Source organism: Hylobates moloch, unplaced genomic scaffold (assembly GCF_009828535.3).
Source record: "Hylobates moloch isolate HMO894 unplaced genomic scaffold, HMol_V3 SCAFFOLD_11, whole genome shotgun sequence".
Lineage (NCBI taxonomy): Eukaryota > Metazoa > Chordata > Mammalia > Primates > Hylobatidae > Hylobates > Hylobates moloch.
Window position 1 is genome coordinate 27,789,206 of NW_026652286.1, and position 21,563 is coordinate 27,810,768.

Below are 21,563 nucleotides of genomic sequence, written 5' to 3' on the forward strand. Positions count from 1 at the left end.
TTTTAGTATCCTCATACTCATGAAGTTCTCCAACCAGCACCACAATCTAATTTTAAAACATTTTCATCATATCCAAAAGAAACTCTAGCCACTCCTCATCCCTCCTTTACTCCCACCCCAAAGCCCTAGCAACCACTAATCTATTTTTTGTCTCTACAGATTTGCCTGCTCTGGAGACTTCATATAAATGGAATCATACAATATTTGGCCTTTTGTGTCTAGAATGACATTTTTTTAATGACAGACTTCAGCAGCAGACTCACTGGCTGCTCAATGAATAATTTTCTAGAGCTGTGCTGTCAAATACCATATCCACTAGCAAATGTGGCCATTTAAATGAATTAAAATTTACTACATTAAAAATTCGGTCATTTATCCACACTAACCACATGTCAATTGCTTAATAGTCACATGTAGCGCTAGTGGCTACCATATTAGACAGCACAGAGCGTAGGCTATTTCCATCATTGCAGAAAGTACTGTTGGACAGTGCTGCAGAGGATAGAGGCATTTACTTATTAAATACAGACCAGCACTCTGCAAAATGTCTCCTCCTCCTGGTGCTGGAGTTACCAGTGAGGATGAAGAAGAGGTTAAGGGAGGAAGGAGGGAGTGAAGGGTGGGCCAAGAAAAGCTCAGCATACCCTCCTCCCACCCCACCACAATGTTACTTCCAGTGCCCTGAGAGCTCCCACACCCACCCTGGACCTCAAAAGCTCTCTGTTTAGTTAAGCTCATCCAAAAGGCAGATATGCCAAAGCCTCTGGAAAGACTTCAAGGAAGCCAGCCTCTACCTTAGCCGTTTGATGATTTCTGAAGCGTTACATGTCAGAAGGTGATCTGAGGGGCTCCTTAATGAGACTGAACAGTTCTGATCAGTTTCCGGCCAGCAGTGGCCATTCCGGTTGCCAAGATCATAAGCGCTAATGCTGACTAACACCTCAAGGCCAGATCCAGGGCATCTTGGCATGCTCAGACTGAAGGGAACACAGAAAGCTCCTTGCTCCTTTCCTGGGGGCTGCCTGGGAGTTCAGCTACAATGTCTTTCCTCTAATCTGTCCAAAGACGCTGTAGTCACCAGCCCCCAGCAATGGGGCAGCAAGTTGCAAATTGTGGGTCTGGATGCATTAAGACAATCAGAGCGCCCAGACTGAAGGATGATAAAAAAACAAAAGGAAAAACAAAATCATATTCAGAGAAAAGTCCTTTGATCCTTCACCTATCAGAGTACTTTGTTCCAAAACACTGTGGAAAAATAACCAATTCTGACTTTCAAACATTGTTTTATAGGAATATAATTGGCTAATTTCCTTTTGTTTAAAACTCTGCCAAAAGATGTATCTTCTTTCTTCTACTTTAGCCAATTTATAAAAAAGGAAAGGACAACCTAACAAATGCTTCTTTCAGCGTTTGCTAGTTTCAATCAATACTTCTGTCTCAAATTCCCCCTCCCCCTATGAGTGGCAGTGGGGGGATTTCAAGAATCAATAAGTGACATTTCTAAGATACCAGGAGCAAAAGATAACAGGGTGGATATTTACCAAACTATGTCAAGTGTGCATTTGCTAAAAGTTGTCCTTTCAGTGAAGGTCATTCAGTGTTTCTTGGTCCCTTGGTTTTCAAAAACACTTTCCATCATGGTTTATGAGAAAGAGAGGAGGCTGAGCAAGAAGAGGTGGCTACATGCGTCCTTCAGACTTTTGATCTGAAGCAACAGACCAGGAGTGGAGAACTGGCTCTCTGAGGTTCTCAGTTCAGCTGCTGTGGTTACTTTCTCCTTTGTAGTCACTTCTGACTTTTGGACACTTATGAAATCATTGATTCAACAAACCTTATATACACAATTTAGGGTATTTTCCCATATGTTTCATCTCATGGAAACCATACAATAACTTTATGTGGTTGGCGCTATCCTCATTTCCATTTTAGAGCTGAGGAATGTGAAGTTCAGAGGTGTTAAATGACCCATCAAAGCCACACAGCCATCAAGCAGAGTTGCAGGGACCAGACCCCAGGTGTCCTGAGCCCAAGTCTGACATTTGGATCATCTTCATCACACAACAACTTTTGCCAGTTGGTGTGGGAAAGAGAAAGCAGAGAAGTGTAGGCCTGTGAATACCAAGAATCCCAAAGGCTGGAGGACAGGCTCAAGTGGAGTAAGACCTGTTTTGCAGAGTTCTACTTTAACAGCTGGTTCCTACCTTCTTTCCTGGGCCACAGGGGCCTCATAAAGCAAGTGGTGCTTGTAACCCTTCACCGACCTGCCAGCGTCTGCTTCTTAGAGACACCTTCTATGGGACTGGGGTAGCCAAGGATGCTTTGGCTGCACTCGCCCGTGAGTTCTTAGAGCTACATGCCCCCATAACTTACAGGAAACTGCAGGCCGGGCGCGGTGGCTCACGCTTGTAATCCCAGCACTGTGGGAGGCTGAGGCGGGCGGATCACGAGGTCAGGAGACGGAGACCACGGTGAAGCCCCATCTCTACTAAAAATACAAAAAATTAGCCGGGCCTGGTGGCGGGCGGCCCAGCTACTCGTAGAGGCTGAGGCAGGAGAATGGCCTGAACCCGGGAGGCGGAGCTTGCAGTGAGCCGAGATCGCGCCACTGCACTCCAGCCTGGGTGACAGAGCGAGACTCCGTCTCAAAAAAAAAAAAAAAAAAACTTATAGGAAACTGCAAGTATGTCTTAGTACATCTTAAATGAGCTCAGTGCATTCTCATTTTCATGCAACTACAGTGGAAACAGACTATTACCTTGACAACTGAAATCAATCCATCAACACACATTCACTGGGTGCAACCTGTTTATTGTGGTAGATTGATTACAAAAACAGCCCCTAGTGTCCACCCCTCTCTGTGCCATGTACGCTTTGCAATGTGACTCTGCAGCTCCTCCTTCAGTAGGTGGAATCTATTTCCCAATCACAAGAATTTGGGCAGGTCATGTGACTAGGTTTGGCCAACAGAATGAAGACAAAAACCGGTGTCCTCTTTCAGAGCTTAGGCCTCAAAGGGCCTTGTACATTTCAACTCTCTGCCTTGGAACTCACCTACCACCAGAAGAATAGCTTAGACCAGACTGCTAGGAGATGAAAGACCATGTAGAGAAACCTGAGTTGTCTCACCTGAGGCCATTACAGATCAGCCAGCAGACAGTCAATGTGCCAGATGCCCTCAGACATAGGAGCAGGCCCAGCTGAGACCCCCTGAAGCTGGTGCACCTTAGCAAGACTGTCCCATCAGCCTTGGGCTTGTAAGAAATCATACATGGCTATGATTTGAAACCATTCATTTTGAGGGGCTGGGAAGATAGGGGTGAGTAAGGCATTTGTTTCACCAAACTTATCAAGGTGAGAGGGTCCAAAAAAAGGTTTGCTCCCGCAAGTTTTATTATTAACTATTTCCTAGGCAGTAACAGGTTTGAAGATGTTCTGGGGGAGGTAAACACTACTTGTGTTGGCAGGTATGAGCCTGAAATGGTTCAAATTGTGGCTAAAAGAGCAAAAGCTTGGAGTCAGGTGACCTAGGTAAGAATCCTTGCCCTAGCACATATGTCCTATATGGAAAAGTCCCTCTCCCTCACAGGTATTCACTGGTTTTCACTCCAAGCCAGATGAATTTAACATAAGCCAAATTAATCCTGGCCCCCTAAGAAGGTTCATTACTGAAGGTCAGAGCCTCATTCATGCATGAACAACAGGACAGACTGAATGAGTCTCTAGTATACAGAAATAGTTAAAAATAAGGCTCAGTTTCTTCCCTACAAGGTCGAAATTACTGGCTCTTCCTGGACTCTCTCCCTGGTTTTCCTTAATGAATACTGCCCCCTACAGCATATCAGTGAAATAGATTTTTAAAAAAATAATTTGCATGAACATTCCTATCTGGCTCTTAGATGAGGGCAAGGAATTATCCAAGTGTTAAGTGGTGGAAACCACACATACGACTTCTCATGAAGTAGCCATGATTTCTTCTGTGTGGCACCCATCCTTGCCTGTGAACTCTCTGATGGCCTCTGAGCATGAAATTGGCAAGTTCAAGACAATTTAAGTGAAGTTAAGGGAGAAATATTCTCAAGAATGTAAATGGAGTAAAAGAAGTCATCACAAATGCACACAGGCATATCCACATAAGATGCAGCCTTTTTCCAGCATACAAATGAATCCTAGAGTACAAGTAGCACCCTCAAAAATAAAGTGCATTTTTGGAATGAATGAATACTTTTAAGGGAACCAATCCAAAGGCGGGGTTTTGGGAACTCTAATAAACTGTGGGGATATGTGTGAAATTACTGAGGTGGAGGAGACTCTTCCAGAACAAATCACACGAACTTTGCCCTTGCCTGGGGTAATCAAATGCTAGATTTGCAAGCAATCTTAGAGAAAATCTATTCCAACCTACCTGCTATTATAAGAAACCTCACCTGTAGCATCCCTAGCAAGTGATGATACAGCCTCTATTTGAATACCTCTGGGGTCAGGGAACTCACTGCTCTCAAGAGAGCCTATTCAACTGTGAGAAGACAAATGTGAAAAGTTCTTTTTACAATACACATATGGAGCCAAAGTTTGCCTCCCTGTATTTTTTTTACTTTTACTCCCTATGACCAGAGAGAGAAGAAAAAAGCTAGTTCAGGATATAGATCTTCATTTGTGCAAGGGAACTGGTTTCTGTCCATAAAACTGTTTTCAAAAACATCCTTTATTTCCAACCATTTTGTGGGAGAATGTGGGCACAATGGACCCTGCAAACTTTGGCTATGGGTCTCACCCTGAAGAGGTTGTACCTAGTCCAGAGAATTAAGTTTCTACCTAATCCAGAGAATTAAGTTCACTCATAGTACCCCTCTTTTTTTTTTATAAGAGCAGTTACCACAAAATGTAATGATACTGTTTGCATTTGTTTACGTCTCTTCCATCAGACTTTAAGTTCCATGCAGGCAGAAATTATCTGCTTTTTCACTTTTGAATACTCAGTGACTGGCATAATGCTTGGTACATAGAAGACATTCAATAAATAACCTCAGACACATGAATATATGAAGGACTGAATTCCAAGTACATGAATGTATAACAAATAAGGGAGAGAATCATTTATTCCACACTATACAGTCTGGTTTAGAATTATTTGCCTCTTAAAAATGGAACCAAATCTAGCATAACCTTTTTGCAGCAAAAATCAACTAGTGCCTTCAAAAATCCTTCTCCTTAGGGCTAAACCTGATCCTTGTATCCACCAGCTGGCTGCCTGCCCATGTGAGTGGGTGGACGGCTTTGTGAAGACCAATTTTAGCTCGGGCCTGCTGTCAGTTCCTCACCACTCAAGAGAAGGTCTTTCCACTAGGCCACATGAACCTGATCACACCCACACTGTGGGTTTTCTCCACTTCACATACATTCTCCTAAACTGAGGAAACAAATGTGGGGAGGCCCTGTCTGGAAGAAAGCATTTAGACAGTCTGCAAGTCATTATCCTCCCAAGCACAGTGCCTGAGAATGCCAGGCTAGAAACCAAGGATCCTCTAGGAAACACACACAAAACTTGGGCAGTAGGGGGCAGCAGTGACTTACAGTCCTAGGCTGTCCTGGAGCCAAAGGCCTTTTTTTTTTTCTTAAACTTTTCTTTTTCCAAGCTATATAATTATAGCTTCCCCACTCCACATTTAGATTTCCCACTCCACATTTCAGAAGAATGCTGTGATTCTCCAACTCTGAAAAAGGCAAAGGGAGCATTAGATGTTAAGAGGCCGCCTTTACCTTTGCTCTTATGAAGGAAGCAGGCCAGGCCACTGAATTCCATCAGCAGTTGTTATCTGTGCATTGTCCACAAAGTTTGGGGAGACTTGCCATCATAAAAACTAGCCTAACTGCTGCTAAGGAATCATGGCAGGAGCTCCTAGGACATTAAGAATGTGAACTGTGTCCATGAGGCCTTGGCACAAACCACCATGTAGCATGACCATTCATCCACAGGGCGTGACACCAGCAAATGGCCCATGTGTCACTCTCACCACCAAGTAGATATACCATGACCATTGTCTCACATATTCTCATTGCAACCCCCTGCCACCTTCATCAGGAGAAGATGGATCCCTGGCACGTGGGCTACACACTGGTATCCTAATGAAATGCACACATTGATGGAATCACAACGGCAAGCTGCAGCTAAGAAACAAGCGCTTTATTTGCGAGAGTCACTGAAGCCTGAGGATGTCATGTCCTCGGCCAGAGAGGCGGCCAAGTGCACATTCACAAGAAACTCCTCAGTAAGTAGTTGCAGCTACATGAGCTGCCAGGCTTTACTGTTCAGTGTCTCTCTCCTCATTCTGACCAGCACTCCATGCTTGCACTTCACATTGTGAACATGGGCTACATATGCTCACAGAAATGTTAGCTTCATTTATCCCAAAATGTATGTATCTTCTCATGCTGTTGAACACTGTCACATACCTAAACTTGGAGAAAATAAACTTTTTAAAGAGGACCTTAAACTAAGGAATGACTAAACTAAGCCCTGACTGCAGATGAGAGCTTGATAAAAATGACTATTATGAAAGCACCCAGAAATGTAAATACTTCCCCCTCCAATGATCCTTGAAATGAAACTGAATTCATGTATGTGTGACAGTTTCCACGTAACAGATGGAAGCAAGAGAAATGCTGAGATTTATCATCTGAAGATCGGATGAACATCAACTAGTCATTTTCAATTCCTGAGACAAGACTAATCAAATAGATCTTTCATCTTTCCAAATGATTTTCTCTTTTTCTCTACTCCCTCTGTTACAAAAAGCCAGGTTTATTGTATTTTAGAGAAAGGATATATAGCAGAACCGTAAGTTCACACATTGGTTTTGAAATGTATCCATATTTAGAGGAAAACAAACAAGGTGAAATTCTTCTCTGTGAAAAAAGGATGGCTTCAGCATTAAAGGTTATTAGTTTCACACATTAGAGGGATTTTTGTGTCTCCTCTTCTGAAGGCTCTTTTAAATTACACAGTAGATCAAGAAAATGACTCCCAAAGGGGGCGAAAGAGACTGCACCAGATACAATTTCTTTCATCTTGATGTTTGACCGTAATGCTTGAGGTTAAGGACAAAAGCTAGGGTGGAATAAGGGCAGTTGGGCACATCACTCAGGTGCCTCTCTAGGCAGCTTTAATAGTGCTCTCCTCCACATAAAGTACCACCAAGCTCTGCAAGTGCCAAGGAGACAAAGAGCCAAAAGGTGATTCTCCAGCTAGGGCAAGGTGAGCCAACTTCTTCCTCAGAGCACCTCTTTGTCTTGTATTCCCTCTGCTCCCCTATTTAGACCCCAAAGGGACACTTTTTAATATCTCCAGTCTAAGGAAGAATCTATTAGCTCAGCAGAAACAAGACCGCAATGAAAATGTAAAAATGAAAAATGCAAGAAAGAACTTTGCTAAAGGTTAGTGAGGCAATAGCATAAAGCCAAAAGAAAATAAGACCTATGCAAGTAGCTAAGTCTACCCAGTATAAGTTGTGGGTTCTGAGAATAAATTTAAATATGTATATGACAAAATGTATACATACATTTCAATGATTCCCCATTTATTAATCTCCTATGTGCTAGGCATCTGTCTGAGTGTCTTACTATATTACCTCCATTCCCCATAACAATGTACTACAAAGTAGTTGCTGAGAACTACAGGGCAATTAAAAGGGAGTGTTCTCTTTTCTCACTCTGTTGCCTAGGATGGAGTGCAGTGGTGTGATCTCGGCTCACTGCAACCTCTGCTTCCCGGATTCAAGCAACTCTCCTGCCTCAGCCTCCCGCAAAACTGGGACTACAGGCGTGCACCACCACACCCAGCTAATTTTTGTATTTTTATTAGAGACAGAGTTTTGCTGTGTTGGCCAGGCTGGTCTAAAACTCCAGACCTCAATTAATCCTCCTGCCTCAGCCTCCCAAAGTTCTGGGATTACAGGTGTGAGTCATCGTGCCTGGCTGGTGGTGTTCTCTTCTAAAGGTAACCAAGAAGTCCTGCTAAAACTAGGGTTCTCAAGCTGCAGTGCCTTAAGGTCTCATGGGGGTGAAATCTAAACTTCTAGGCTTTTATTCAAAAATATGAATTAGAAGGACTCAATTTGTAATGCCTGGGGATTTGTCTTTTTAGCAGTTACCTCAAGGGATGATGAGATGGCCCATGAATCACACCTCGAGAGACAACAGTCTAGAGTTTCAATTGGGTTATGCAAAAAATGAGAAAGACTGCTTCACATCTAACTTTCTCCCATCATTAGGGCTATAGAAGCCTGTTGCCACTTCAAAGATAAATCAACTGAATCTCTGAGAGGTAAGATAACTTGCTTCTGGAAAAGGATTAACAAAACCTTTTCCTCTTTTGGATGAGAATTCGACCTTGGATTAACCTGCTAACTGTTCCCCTGGAAATATGATAAAGATAGAATGCCCACTATATTACTAAGCACATTTCTTATGGTAAAAATGACACATCTGGATGGGAAAAACCATAAATGAGGTATAAATACTTCTTGAGGATACCATTATTTTGAGCTTCTCTGAGTTCTATGACAATTGATTGGGGCTAATCCTTGTGAGAACCCTAGAATTTATACTTATGGGGCTGTTATATACTCCCTTGGGGTATGCGACTTTTAAGCTGGACGGACTTGTGCACCTGCCCTATTCAAGTCTTATTCCCTCACACCTGAGCTGTTACCTGGGGATGCAGGGGTACAGCACTAGAATGGTGCTAAGCATGGCCTGTGATGGTCTTTTGAGGGTCATCCTGAGCAGATGCATTGGTGACCATGACATTTGCCCAAAGCCATACTTTTAGGAAGCGGCAGAGCCAATACTCAAACGCAGTGGTCTGCCTTCACAGTACTTGCTTTCTCTTTGATTGCAAAGCCCCAAAACTCCTCTCCTGAGATAACTGAACACTGGCCCCAAGACCTTGGCACAACTTCTTGTTTATTCCTCCAGTGATCTGTGAAGTCCCTAAATTTGGCAGCATCTAATCCATCCTGCCTGCTTAGCCTCAACAGGTGGTCTAACTGGTCATTGAGTTCCATTCCAGGCAATATCCCAGAGAATTCTTTAAATTCAATGATGCCACCTTGGTTCACACCTCTAGGTTGGCTTTCTAAGCTCTTTGACAACTATGGATTCTAGCTAGAAGGTCATAATAACATCACAGCTGATTCCCAAAAAGAGATGGCTATCACCCACTCTAACCAACGACACCTAAGCTCTCCCTGGCCTGGGATAATAGCTCCAGCAATGACAAAGATCCCTTGATGACCAAGGGAGGCCCTACCCCATCACAGAAATGATCTTGCAGAAGTTTATGCTCTACAAGCCCTCCATAGAATATGAGTTGAATAACACAGTGAACCCAGCAGATTTGCTGTCAGATTAACACCCAGATCAGGAAGCGTAGGATGAGTCATTCCTTCCCAGCCTTCTTTTCCTTTTCTCTAAGCAAAAATTTTGAAATGGAAATCAATACAAATGATATCATTTCTCAGAAGTCCTCCCTGAGTCTTACCAGCTACGTTCATCTTTTTCCTCACAACTTTGAGCATCTCTCTATTATAGAACACGTGAGCATCATTCCTCCCTGAGACTGTGAGTCCCTGGGAAGCAGAGTCTGTGTCTCAATTCTGCCTGTCACGACAACCAGTCCAGTGCCGGACAGATAGTAAGTGCTCTATAAATGATGATGAAATGAACAAATGAAGAAAGTAACCTGAAACAGGCCACCCCAATCGTATTTTTGTCTGCATGACTTGGACGACTGAATTAATTTCATCTAGTCTAACCTGTAATTTTATGTCAGAATCCTGGTTAATAGCAGGACATGGGCAACTTTTCCATGGTTACATCTCCTAATCACTAGCTCAGATAAATAACTTGGTTTGCCAACCATAAAGTGACATGTTTATAGAGATTCTAAATCAATGGCCCCAAAGTTACTCAGACATGACATAGTGCTGAAGGTTATAAAATTCTGTCTCGAGCCATGTCTGGCTCTCCTCTTCTGCTCATGAGAAGGAGTGAACAAAGAGGAAGGGAATGACACAGAACAAAGACCAGAGGAGGAAACCCACCAGAAAGCATGGATGGTGCTCCCATGAGATGAGGCACAATAGCCAGTGCCAATTGAAGAATTCATTCACACCCCATAGTGGTTTAGTGGAGGACCTCAGACTCACAGAGGGGAAGCTGAGGCTGGAGAAGTATCTTGAGAGTAGAAAGTTTGATCTCAAACTCAAGTGCTTTTTGTACTATGTTAAGGCAACTGGTTGTCAAAGCAGTGTCAGTAAACAAGTCCAATTTTTATCAAATGGTCTTATTTCAGCTTCTTAAAATAATTTGCCTCATTTCAAAAGAATGAAAGTATTTTTTGCTGAAGACAGTGATAAAAGTGCTATCAAGTATGTAGAGAAAGTAGCCCTCTCATATCTTGTTGATGGGAATATAAATAGGTATAATCTTTTGGGAGCAAACTTTGGAAGTATTAAGGAAACTATGCATACCCTTTGATACAGCAATTCTACTGAAATGGTTATATACATGTAAAAAACATACAAGGATGTTAATTTCAGTACTATTTAAAACATCAAAAAATTGGAAACAACATAAATGCAAGTGATTAAACGATATTGTGGTAAATCCATACAATGGAATATTATGTGACTATTAGGAAGAAAGAATGACCTATATGCATAGATGAGAAAGGCTGTCCATGACTTCATGATTTCATTTAAAAGATTTTGAAAGTAATATCAGTGTGTGTACGGATACAGAGCTTCTGAAGAATAATTACTTATAAAGCACTTTAGAATACTATTTGGAAAATAAACACTAAGAAAATTTTATCTATCAAAATGTGATCATATGTGCATAAAATATGGAATAATATAAACAAAGTGATAAACAATGGCTTATCTAGGAGGTGGGGCTATGTAGGGTTCTTTGTCTTTTAATACATTTCTATGTTGTTTGAATATTTTCCATTATTTTTGTAATGAAAATAAAGATGTGCTTTCTGTAAAATGAAGAAAACCGTATTATTCAGAAGAGAGTATCTTCTATATGCACATAAGTCAGTCTAGGAATACCAAATGTTTCAAATTCATAAGATGGACCAAATACTTTAGAAATGTACTAGATCCCAGGCAGTGTTAATTCATTCAAAGGATGTGAAAGGACAGGAAGAGAAAACAGATAATATCACAACTATTTTAAAAGACAGCTATTTCCTTGCCCCTGAAAATTTGTGATTCTCGTCTGGAGCCCTAGGGCCACTTGGAGTCAATAGAAGTGAGTAGTCTTCCTGCGTCCTTGACCATCTCTGGACACTGACTTTTCACTGGCAAATCTGCTCACATATATCACAGGTCAGGCACAGCTGTGGCTCATTGCTGCTTGCAGGAGTGAGAAAACGAAATCCAAGGCAAATCTAACCATGATGGCAATGATGATACAACAAACAACTTGCAGGTTTTCCTAAAGGCTCTGCAGACTTTCCTCCAAACCTCACAGACAAAATCTGAGATCAGTCTTTGGGAAAACTAGCAGGTTAAATTGCTGTCCCGGAATATTTTTGTTTTTTATACATCAACTATGTACTTGGCCACCACCTTATGGAACAAGTGAATGAATTTCATGTGAGTCTCTAGGCCTTTTCTAGCTAAGAAGTATTATATACTATCACTTTTCTTTAGCTTCATATCTCAGTGGGTTGTTCTGTGTAACCAGAACTAAATTCAGTGATGATGGCAGGAGAGGGCATGATTTTAAGATAAATCCTTTAGGATTTCCCTACAAAGTATAAAGTGCTCTATGGGTTTTGAAAAGTTGCCTTTTACAATTTTTAATTCCTCTTAATATTTTTAAAAAATTGGGACTAAATGTTGAAATATTTTTGTCACTTATTGACAGAACAATGAATTTTTAATTTAAGTTACTGATGTCATTAGAACAATTCCTCAAAGTGAAATTCTTAGGTCAATGGGGTCACACATGAAAGTCCATGAATTGCAGGCTATGATATGGATGACCCTTGGGGACATTATGCTAAGTGAAATATGCCCATTATTTGTATTATTCCATATTTTTATGCATATATTATCACATTTTGATAAATAAAACTTTCTCAGTGTTTATTTTCCAAGCAGTATTCTAAAGTGCTTTATAAGTAATTATTTAATTCTTCAGAAGCTGTCCCATACACAAAAAGACAAATGCTGTGTGATTTCATTCACATGAGGTATCTAGAGTTCTCACTCATAGAAACAGAAAGTAGAATAGTGGTTGCCACGGACTGCTGGTGGGAGGTGGTGAAGGAGAGCTATTGTTTAATGGGCACCGAGTTTCAATTTTGCAAGATGAAAAGGTTCCAGGCATTGGCTGTACCACAATGTGAATATACTTAACATTATTGATTAAGACGGTGAAGAGGGTTAATTTTATGTTATAGGTATTCTGCCACTACTTTTTGAAAAAGTAGTCTATGAAGTGGCTCACCTGAGAGTGCAATGCCAGATCCCGACCCAGTCAAGGTCTGACTCACTTACAGGAAGGCTTCGGTGAAGGATGAAGGAGCAGGGGTGATGGGATTACATCATGGACTTTACCTCACCTGAAAACAGTCCACACCTCAGCTACAGCACCCACCACAACAAACTGTGGTATATCTGTTCACAAGAGTGTCCCTCCCCAAGACAGAACTTCTCAACGTGAAGGACAAGAGGTGACTTCATCCAGGTACCTGCTGTGTCTTACCCAGGTGGTTATTTCACTCTGCATGTGGGCTGGCTACCTCAGGACCTGCAATCAACAGGTCAGGTTCAAGGGAGAACACAGAAACCAAGGAAAAAGGTGAAGAAAATGCAGAAGTTTCTGAAAGTAAACTTCCACTGGCTTTTTACCTCAGGATGGTTGAAAAAGTTAGTATAAAAAAAAAACCTGGGACAGCCCAGGGTAGGAGAGAGAATAAATGCACCCTTCTACAGACTGGGACCACCATCAGTTATTTTTATCATTGTGAATCCTCACGGGAGTTTTCCAGCGTCACAGCTCACATAACACTCTCACATGTACCTTATCCTCATAACAGACCTCCCCAAGGACAGGATGAAACCAGAGTTTGAATCCTGGAGTGGAACCTGGATACAATTCCAGTGCCTAGTTACCAGTGAGGGCAAGTTACTTAATCTCTATTAACCTCATTCTCTCTGCCTGTAAAATTGAGTTAACAGTATTTACCTCACAGAACATTTGTAAAGATCACGTACCATACTGAAAATCAGGCCAGGCACAGTGGCTCACACCTGCAATCCCAGCACTTTGGCAGGCCGAGGCGGGCAGATCACTTGAGGTCAGGAGTTACAGACCAGCCTGGCCAACATGGTGAAACCCTATCTCTACTAAAAATACAAATATTAGCTGGGCATGGTGTTGCACACTTGCAATCCCAGCCACTTGGGAGGCTGAGCTAAGACTGTGCCACTGCACTCCAGCCTGATTGACAGAGTGACACCCCATCTCAAAAAAAAGAAAAAAAAAAAAGAAAATCAAAGTTCCTGGCATATCATATGCACTTAATAAATAAGTATGATGGCTGGGCACAGTGGCTTACGCCTGTAATCCCAGCACATTGGGAGGCAGAGGCGGGCGGATCACCTGAGGTTGGGAGTTTGAGACCAGCCTGACCAACGTGGTGAAACTCCGTCTCTACTAAAAATATAAAATTAGCCGGGCGTGGTGGCACATGCCTGTAATCCCAGCTAGTAGGGAGGCTGAGGCAGGAGAATCGCTTGAACCCGGGAGGCGGAGGTTGTAGTGAGCCAAGATCACACCACCGCACTCTAGCCTGGGCAACAAGAGCAAAACTCCATCTCTAAATAAATAAATAAGTATGACTTCCCTTTCTTTCTTCTGACACTAAAGTCTTTCCCTGGGGCATTGCCTCTACTGGAATTTGCACCATGGTCCTTTAAGGGGCCTCATTGTTCTCAGGCTGCTCAGAGCAGATATGGGAGCCTTTGCCCAGGGCAGGGGCGGATCAGTCGCTGTCCTAGCATTGGTGGGCACACCCCTAGGCAGCTGTAGAGCACAGTATCCTTCTACACCTGTTAAATCCACCAGGAACTTTTACCTTTCTCAATTTTTTGGACTTGAGTCTCACATCCATCTTTCAGACTCTTTTATGATAGCTTCTCCCCAAATGAGCATAGGGCAAGGGCAGATTGGCCCAGGAGGAGAGGCCCACCACAGGATTTTCCTAACACCTTCCCAACTTTCTCCTCCTGTGCCAGCCAAGCAGCCCTCAACAGGCGAAGCTTCAAGCATTTGTTTCCCACTTCCAGAGAAAGCACAGTATTAATCATGGTTCTGAAACTGAAGTGCCTGGGTTCAAATCCAACTCTATCTCTCACTATCTCTGATATGACTTCAGCAAGTACTTAACCTTTGTTTGCTTTAGTTTCATCTTTTGTAAAATAGGGGTAAAATAAGACACATGGTAGGTACTCATAAAGTCTAGCTTTTACACATCAATGTAAAAACACAAAACTTTCTATTACATATATATATACACACACATATATATATGTATATATATATATAAATGCATTGTGAAAGTTCTGGACGGATATATATAGAATGGTGTATATTTGTACTCTAAGGAGAATATGCAGGAGAACTTTTATCTGATACTTGTACCATTTTACAAGCATATATTATTTTTGGGAATCTAAGCACACTTAAAAAACACACGGGTATGGTGAAGAAAAGGAAAGTGGGAGAGAAGAGGGCAAGGAAGTGGGAAAGGAGAGAGAAAAGAAGAGTAAAAATGGTTGCTTGAGGCAGAAACTAAGGGCTGGTTGACAAAGTCTTGATGGGTTAAGACATCCTGGTGAAGGCGTTAGTGCCATTTGCAGAGTTCCCAGTGCTTTGGCTGGGAAGCCTTTTTCTATACACATCTGTCAGCCCCGTATACATTTCCTCCATATGTAGGGAGGAAAAGACAGAGTGATTAGCAAACACTTGGGGGAACTCAGTTCCACTGAATCAAGTGACCCTGAGTTAGAGGAGAAAATGGCAGTGGTTCTGAGTTCATTCACAGTAGGAGGGCTGCCCATGCTCCTGGGGCACTTTAGGGAGTGAGGGGGCAGCTTTCCTGGATGTCAGGGAAATAGAGAAACACCATCTAGACAGCCCTAGGAATCTTCTACACCACCAAGTAGGAAATGCTTCCAGGAGACCTGGACATGTTTCCTAAAGATGTCTAGACTACTTTGCCTAGAGGGAATGTAGGAAGGCTCTACCTCTTTTGGAATAATCTTTGAAACTACCTCAGTTTCTCCAATGTCTCAAGAGATAGAGGCTGAAACAAGCAAAGGTTTGTTTTACTACCTTGGGCAGGACCCCCATGGGACTATTCACTATTTTTCTCCATCCTAAAAACTCAGTACTGTGTATAGTAAAAAAAAAAAAATCCATGTCCTTTTATGGCAAAAGTTACATCATCACAACTCCTAGAGCAATGCTGTCCACTCCTTATATGTAGCCAAGATCTTCAATGAGCCAATCCACGTTCCTGACTTTTTCAAAGGGTGAAAAACCTCTTGTTCCTAACTCCCCTCACATTATTTCTGATGGATAAAAAAGCTTATCACAGTCCACAAAATGCATGCTCCAAGAAGCTTGCATTTCTGAAAAACTACTTAATATATGGAACATATTCCATGAAAATTTATTTTCAAATTCCAAAGGCTATATTGCTTCTATCCATAGCCAGGTGTCTATGGGGCCCCACCCAAACAAAGATAGCAAATTATTTTTGCTAGTGACTATAACAAATTTTCCCCCACTTTATTAATACCTCTGGCTAATAAAGTTCCTGCCTCCCAAATATGTCCTTGTAACCCATTCTCAACACAAATGCAACCCCTCCTCACGACCCAACCTAATTCACCCAAAGGAACTAGATAGATGTGCTCTGAAGGAAAATATCAAAAAGGCTCCTCAAGAAGGTGACTCACCTTTCTCGTGGCTGCTTGGCGGTGGGGGTGGGGAGGTGACTGGTTTGGATTTATCATAGTTGTTAAAGCTCTGGCTGCGTCGGTTGTTAGCAGTAGTTGACCCTCCGCGTGTTTTGGCCTCGCTGCCTGCAGCGGATACCCTCGCGGTAGGACCTGGAAGTCTAAAATGCAAAAGCAACAGGATAATGCATTCAGTCTCAGGAGAATAACAGTGTGTGGGAAGAAGGAACTGCAACCATGCAGGAGGTAAAAGAAACTATCCAAGACATTGTGTGGAGGTTGCCAGTCACAGAATTTGGTGGAACCATTACAAACATGTAGGCAAGTAATGACCCCAGCAAAGTCCAACAGCAAAATGTGAAGTTTTCCTTTGAGCAGAGAGAAAAATTTTGATGAAGAAATATGTTTGTGGATTAAAAATACAAAGTTCAACATGGCAAAGCCCCATCTCTGCTAAAAACGCAAAAATTAGCCAGGCATGGTGGTGGGCACCTGTAATCCCAGCTACTTGGGAAGCTGAGACAGGAGAATCACTTGAACCCGGGAGGCAGAGGTTGCAGTGAGCTAAGATCATGCCATTGCACTCCAGCCTGGGTGACAGAGTGAGACCTCGACTCAAAACAAAACAAAACAAAACAAAAGTTCATTTTTTTTCCCTCTGGGATAAGTATTTTTACTTTTTAATAGGGTCAAGCCAGTCATTTCTAATTCTATCAAGCATGGAACATAAAGGCCTCAGAGGATTCTAAACTGATAACCTTGTGTGTGCATCTCTTCTGATAGGTATAAAAACTGTTTGCCATAATCTGGGGTTGTAAGTATCAAGAAAAGGACAATTTATAATGGTGAGAAGGTGAATTACTACCACTCAGAACCCAACATATTTGCTATGAAAACTTAAGGTTGGTTGGAAACACTTGCCCACACATACATTTCAACACCTGATGACCTGTCTCCAAAGGCATTATTTTGAGGCTGAAGTACAACTTATCTGCACAGTAGATGGATAACATCATACGTTCTTCCTGTAAAACTGGCAGGAATTTGTTAGCCTAAAGACAAACACACACTCTCCCTTTAAATAAAACACCTCATTTTGGGTGGTTTGGGAAATAAAGTCACCATCCATAATGTGTCTAAAGATATTATGGCCCATTCACCAAAGAGTTAATGGTAAGACTCCTCAAGTCAGAATTTTGGTCCAGGGAATTACTAAGCAGGCTGTTTCCAATAATTAAAGTTGAAAGATGAATAAATGATGAAATGTTTAGTTATATCTTTCAGCTGAAATCCACTTAGCTGTGTTTAAAAGCCACTGGAACCTCAGCTGACTAGCATTAGATCTAGTGATAAGTCTGAATTTTCAAGTCATAAAACTTTCAGCCTTCTCTTTCCATGCAAATCTGTAAGCACCAAAGAAGTCTACAGTCTGGAAGCATTTTAGATATAAGCAGGCAATCACTTTAAACTTTTTCTTGTTGGCTGGGCAAGAAAGATGGTTGTAGAGTAAACAGAGAACATGAGCTGGTGTGAGGGGACTGTAAAATTTATATAGTTAAAAAGAAGCTGGCCCAGTTCCCTGACTGGGAGCTGGGAGAGAAGGAAGGGGGTTAGCTCTTCCCCCAACAAGTTGCAGTGAGAATTACTTCCCACCTCGCTGCGAGGATTTGTCCCTTGGTTAATTTACCTCATCTCATTTGGAGAGGACATTCACTCCACAAAGACAGGCACAGAACGGAGTAGAAAATACTAGCAGTGCCAGTGCCTGTGTTTGGGGACCAGATGTGGCTAGCCCATCTGGCCAAGGAGGTCCAGCAGTGGGATCTTAGTACCTCTTGGTTCTGCTTCCAATGCAAACAATGTTCTGCAAGTCCTTCAAGTCAGTGTTATCTGATTACTCATCCAATGGAAGAGCTTCTGCAGGTGAAGATCTGGGCCTCCCTTGGGCTGGACTTTTTAAACCAGACAGAGTCTTTGGGAATCATTATGCCCACAGATAGGCCTAGAAAAGGATTATGGACTTGTTCCAAGATGATGTCACAGCAATGGTATTAAGTAGTGTAGGGTAATGCAGGTCACAGTATTCTACCACAGTGTGGAATTTGCAAAGAGCAGGGAAGCAAAAAGCAATGAAGAGGGAAAAGATGCATTCCTTTCAGAGTTGCTGGAGAGCCCCCACTGTGCTGACCCTAGGCTGAACCACAGCAGATTTTTAGGACAGGATAAGGACTTTATAGAGGCAAGCAATCAAAGCATAGGATGGGAAAGATATAACCTTAAATCAGGTAGGCAGTCTGGTCCTCTGTGAGGCAGCATGGTGTAATGGATAGAATACAGGTTTTTCCATACACAAGACATTGGAGCAGTCTCATAACTTCTCTGAGATTCAAATTCCTTACCTGTAACTTTGGAATAATGATGAATCATGATTTACAGTTATACCCAACAGTTAACAGTTATACCATTGGGTATAGCTGTAAATCTGAAATAGCTTAATGTCCGGCCACCATATGTTAGTTTCCTTTCTGTCTTCTCCAGTGAACACAGGTTCATGAAGGGATTAGACACTGGCATAAAAGAAACATGCTATGGCACAAGAAATAATTGGATAAATCAAGAAGAAAATAGATGAGTCTAGGTTAAAGTATCAGAGAGAACTGGACAAAAATCAATACACAAGAGTCTGAGATGAACATTTTCAAAGAGGCAAGATAGGCTTTGGCAAGCAGGGCTCATCATCTCCCTAGGAACATTCCAGAAGAGAAACTACTCAATCCAAGTATCTGTGGCTGACTGAGATCTTATACTTGGGTTATCTGTGGGCTCCACTCTCTGGAATGAAACATCCCTGGTTTTGGATTAACTAAGACAGTTCCGGGTTTTCCTTGGGTTGTCATGGTCAGATTCTTTTCACTGACTCAGTGGCTAGCTACGCTTTTTATGGGAGCAGCACATCGTTCAAATGGCTGCAGCATTGTGCCAAGCCTTCTGGTACATGGAGAAGGAGTTCTTGAGGACTGTGAGGATAGTGGACATGGCAAAGGGTGAATGGTTTGCATACAGCCGTCAAAAGCCACTACAAAGCTCAAGCCTGCTCCTGTCCACCCCTGACCACTATTGCCTCCACACCCTAGTCAGGACAGCTCCCTGAATTTGATCAAATCAGAAAACTGGATGGAGATCATGTACTTTTTCCCACCATTCAGAGAGAATCTATGTCGACTCTCTAGTTTAACACTCGGGTTCTGTTGTAAATGGGCTTAGATCGTTGCTTGCTCCAAAGTAAGCCCCCTCCGTCTGACATTTTCAGCAAAATTTGGTTCACAAACAAAGCCCATAATGACTGTGTGGTAGGTGGGAAGAAAGAAAAAAAGCTAAGCCTGGACTCACCCAGGAGGGAACAAAAACATCTCTTGGGATGATGAGTCCATCCACAAACTGAACTAATTCAGACTGAACTTTTAAGTACTGGAGTTTAAGTGCAGGATTTCAAAGCCAAAGGTGACCACAAGAACCTGAGACACCTGAGCAAACCTGGGAAGCCACTGGACTTTCTATAAACTGAAAGAGGCAGAGCTAGAATGCTCAATCTTACCCAGATCTCAAGGGGCTTGTCGACCCCAGCTGACATCTAGATTACACATGTATTGATAAAATACGTGAAGTTCAGAAGGTATTCAGAGAAGGAAATGAAGATCTCAGAGGCTGGTGAGATGATCAGGAAAGGTAGTGCATAAAAGACCCCAGAGCAAGTCCGGCACGCTGAATGGGAATGTGAGTAGAGGATGAGAAAGCAGGGGGCAGAGCATGCCACTCTGAGGCAAAGCCTGTAGAAAGTACAGAGGAAAGAAAGAGCTGGTGTGTGCTGGGACTCGGGGGACAGAGTGGAAGGAAATGAGGCTAGAGAAGCAAGCAGGGCAGGGGAGGGAAGACCTTGTATGCTACACTATGGAGCTTGGACTTGGTCCTGCCCTCCAGGGATATGGTGTTAATTAAGGAGGCTGAGAGCACAGGTAGAGGTGAAAAGCAGAATATCTTCTAGTTTACCAGTGGTGCAGAGCCGAGGCCTCTGGCTAACATTTTGAGATTCATTATTGTTAACATCCTTGTGTATCATGGGAATGTCTATCAACCTCCAGTCTGGAAGCATCTGCCATCTGGAGCATTAGAATCCCTCTTTGCTGAAGAGCTAGGTCTTGGCTCCTGCGGAACAGCTGCAGGTATCACAACAGATGTTGCCTACTGGGCCTGCCTCACTGAGGCAGCGTGGCGAGAGGGGAGCATGGCAGGTCAACCCTGCATCCCTTACAGCACCAGAAAGTCCCAATAGCTCCTTCCCAAGAGGAACTTGACCTCTCATAGTCACTCTACGTCCAAACACAGTTACAAATAACAGAGAACACAGATGGGTCCTTTGAAGCATATACATGTTGAGTTTTTTAAATATTAAGCTTAAGGGAAGTGGTGTAAGAGGTGGGGGAACAATGCTGCTGTTGTTAGAGCCATGGTCCATTTCTCCAACGTGTGCAGAACTAATTAAGCATAGCAGTAAAACTGTCATTCCCAGCACATAACCTACGAGTGCATCCCGGCTCCTCTGCTCCACGCGATGTACGTGCTGATGGCAAAAAAAGCAGTTCTTCCCCCCAAAACCACTTCAGAGGCTGGGAGCAGAGGATGGCCCCTCCCAGGAAGCATGGCAGCTTGTGTGCACATGCTGGGGTTTTGGGGGGGGTCATAATCAGAGATGCTTCTTGCCAGGCGAGATGATTACATACTAAATCTCTCATTTCCATGGCATCTGCTTTTCAGCCCAGCAGCTGGGTAGAGAGGACCAAACTACTAACCCCACTGCCTCTTTTCCACAAGATAGTTGCATACAGATCAATTCTGTGGGACTTTCCAGAGGCAGCCTGGTTGCCTTACCTGACTCAGATGAACCCAAAATACCAACACTGCCATATCTGAACTGATTATATGTCAGGACTAAGGAATGACTTTATTAATTTATAATTATTAATTAAATGACTTTTTAAAGCCTCATAACGCTGTGAGCAAGGCAAGACTACCCCATTCGACCAATAAGGAAACTTAGGCTTCTAGAGATCAAATCATTTGCCCAGGAAACACCATCAGTAAGTGGTAAGGATGGGCCTTCACTCAGGTTTAACTGAACCTCATAGCCACTATGTTTCTCTGCTTCCTGCAGGTAAAATAAGCCTCCCTGGGCTCACCAGGGAGGCCGGGGGGGTGGGGGCGGGCAATAAGAGTGGTCAAAGGCAGAAGTCCATGGAGAGCTTTCACCCTCATATCAGTTCCCTCCATACGCCCCCTCCCCACATCAAGATTCAAGGGTGAGGCTTCCCATTCTTCTCAATACCCCTGGTGCCCATCAAAGTGTTGGGTTCTGGCAGGTGTTCCATCAATGCTTGATCTCCAACAAGAGACCTATTTCCAGAGCTCCAGGGGAGGTGGCCTACTCTGCCAGAAGGGGTAGGACTGCTTCTTTTGGCAACCAAA

At 42.8% G+C, this 21,563-nt stretch overlaps 1 protein-coding gene across 3 annotated transcripts in view; it reads right to left on the reverse strand.

Annotated features, from left to right (window-relative positions):
• NAV2 (neuron navigator 2) overlaps positions 1-21,563 on the reverse strand; it is a 780,691-nt gene that overhangs the window by 213,247 nt on the left and 545,881 nt on the right. For all 3 annotated transcript variants that reach the window (XM_032166418.3, XM_032166417.2, XM_058424471.1), the window contains one exon: positions 16,044-16,204. In XM_032166418.3, the coding sequence (XP_032022309.1) occupies positions 16,044-16,204 (161 nt within the window). The remainder of the gene's footprint in view (positions 1-16,043; positions 16,205-21,563) is intronic.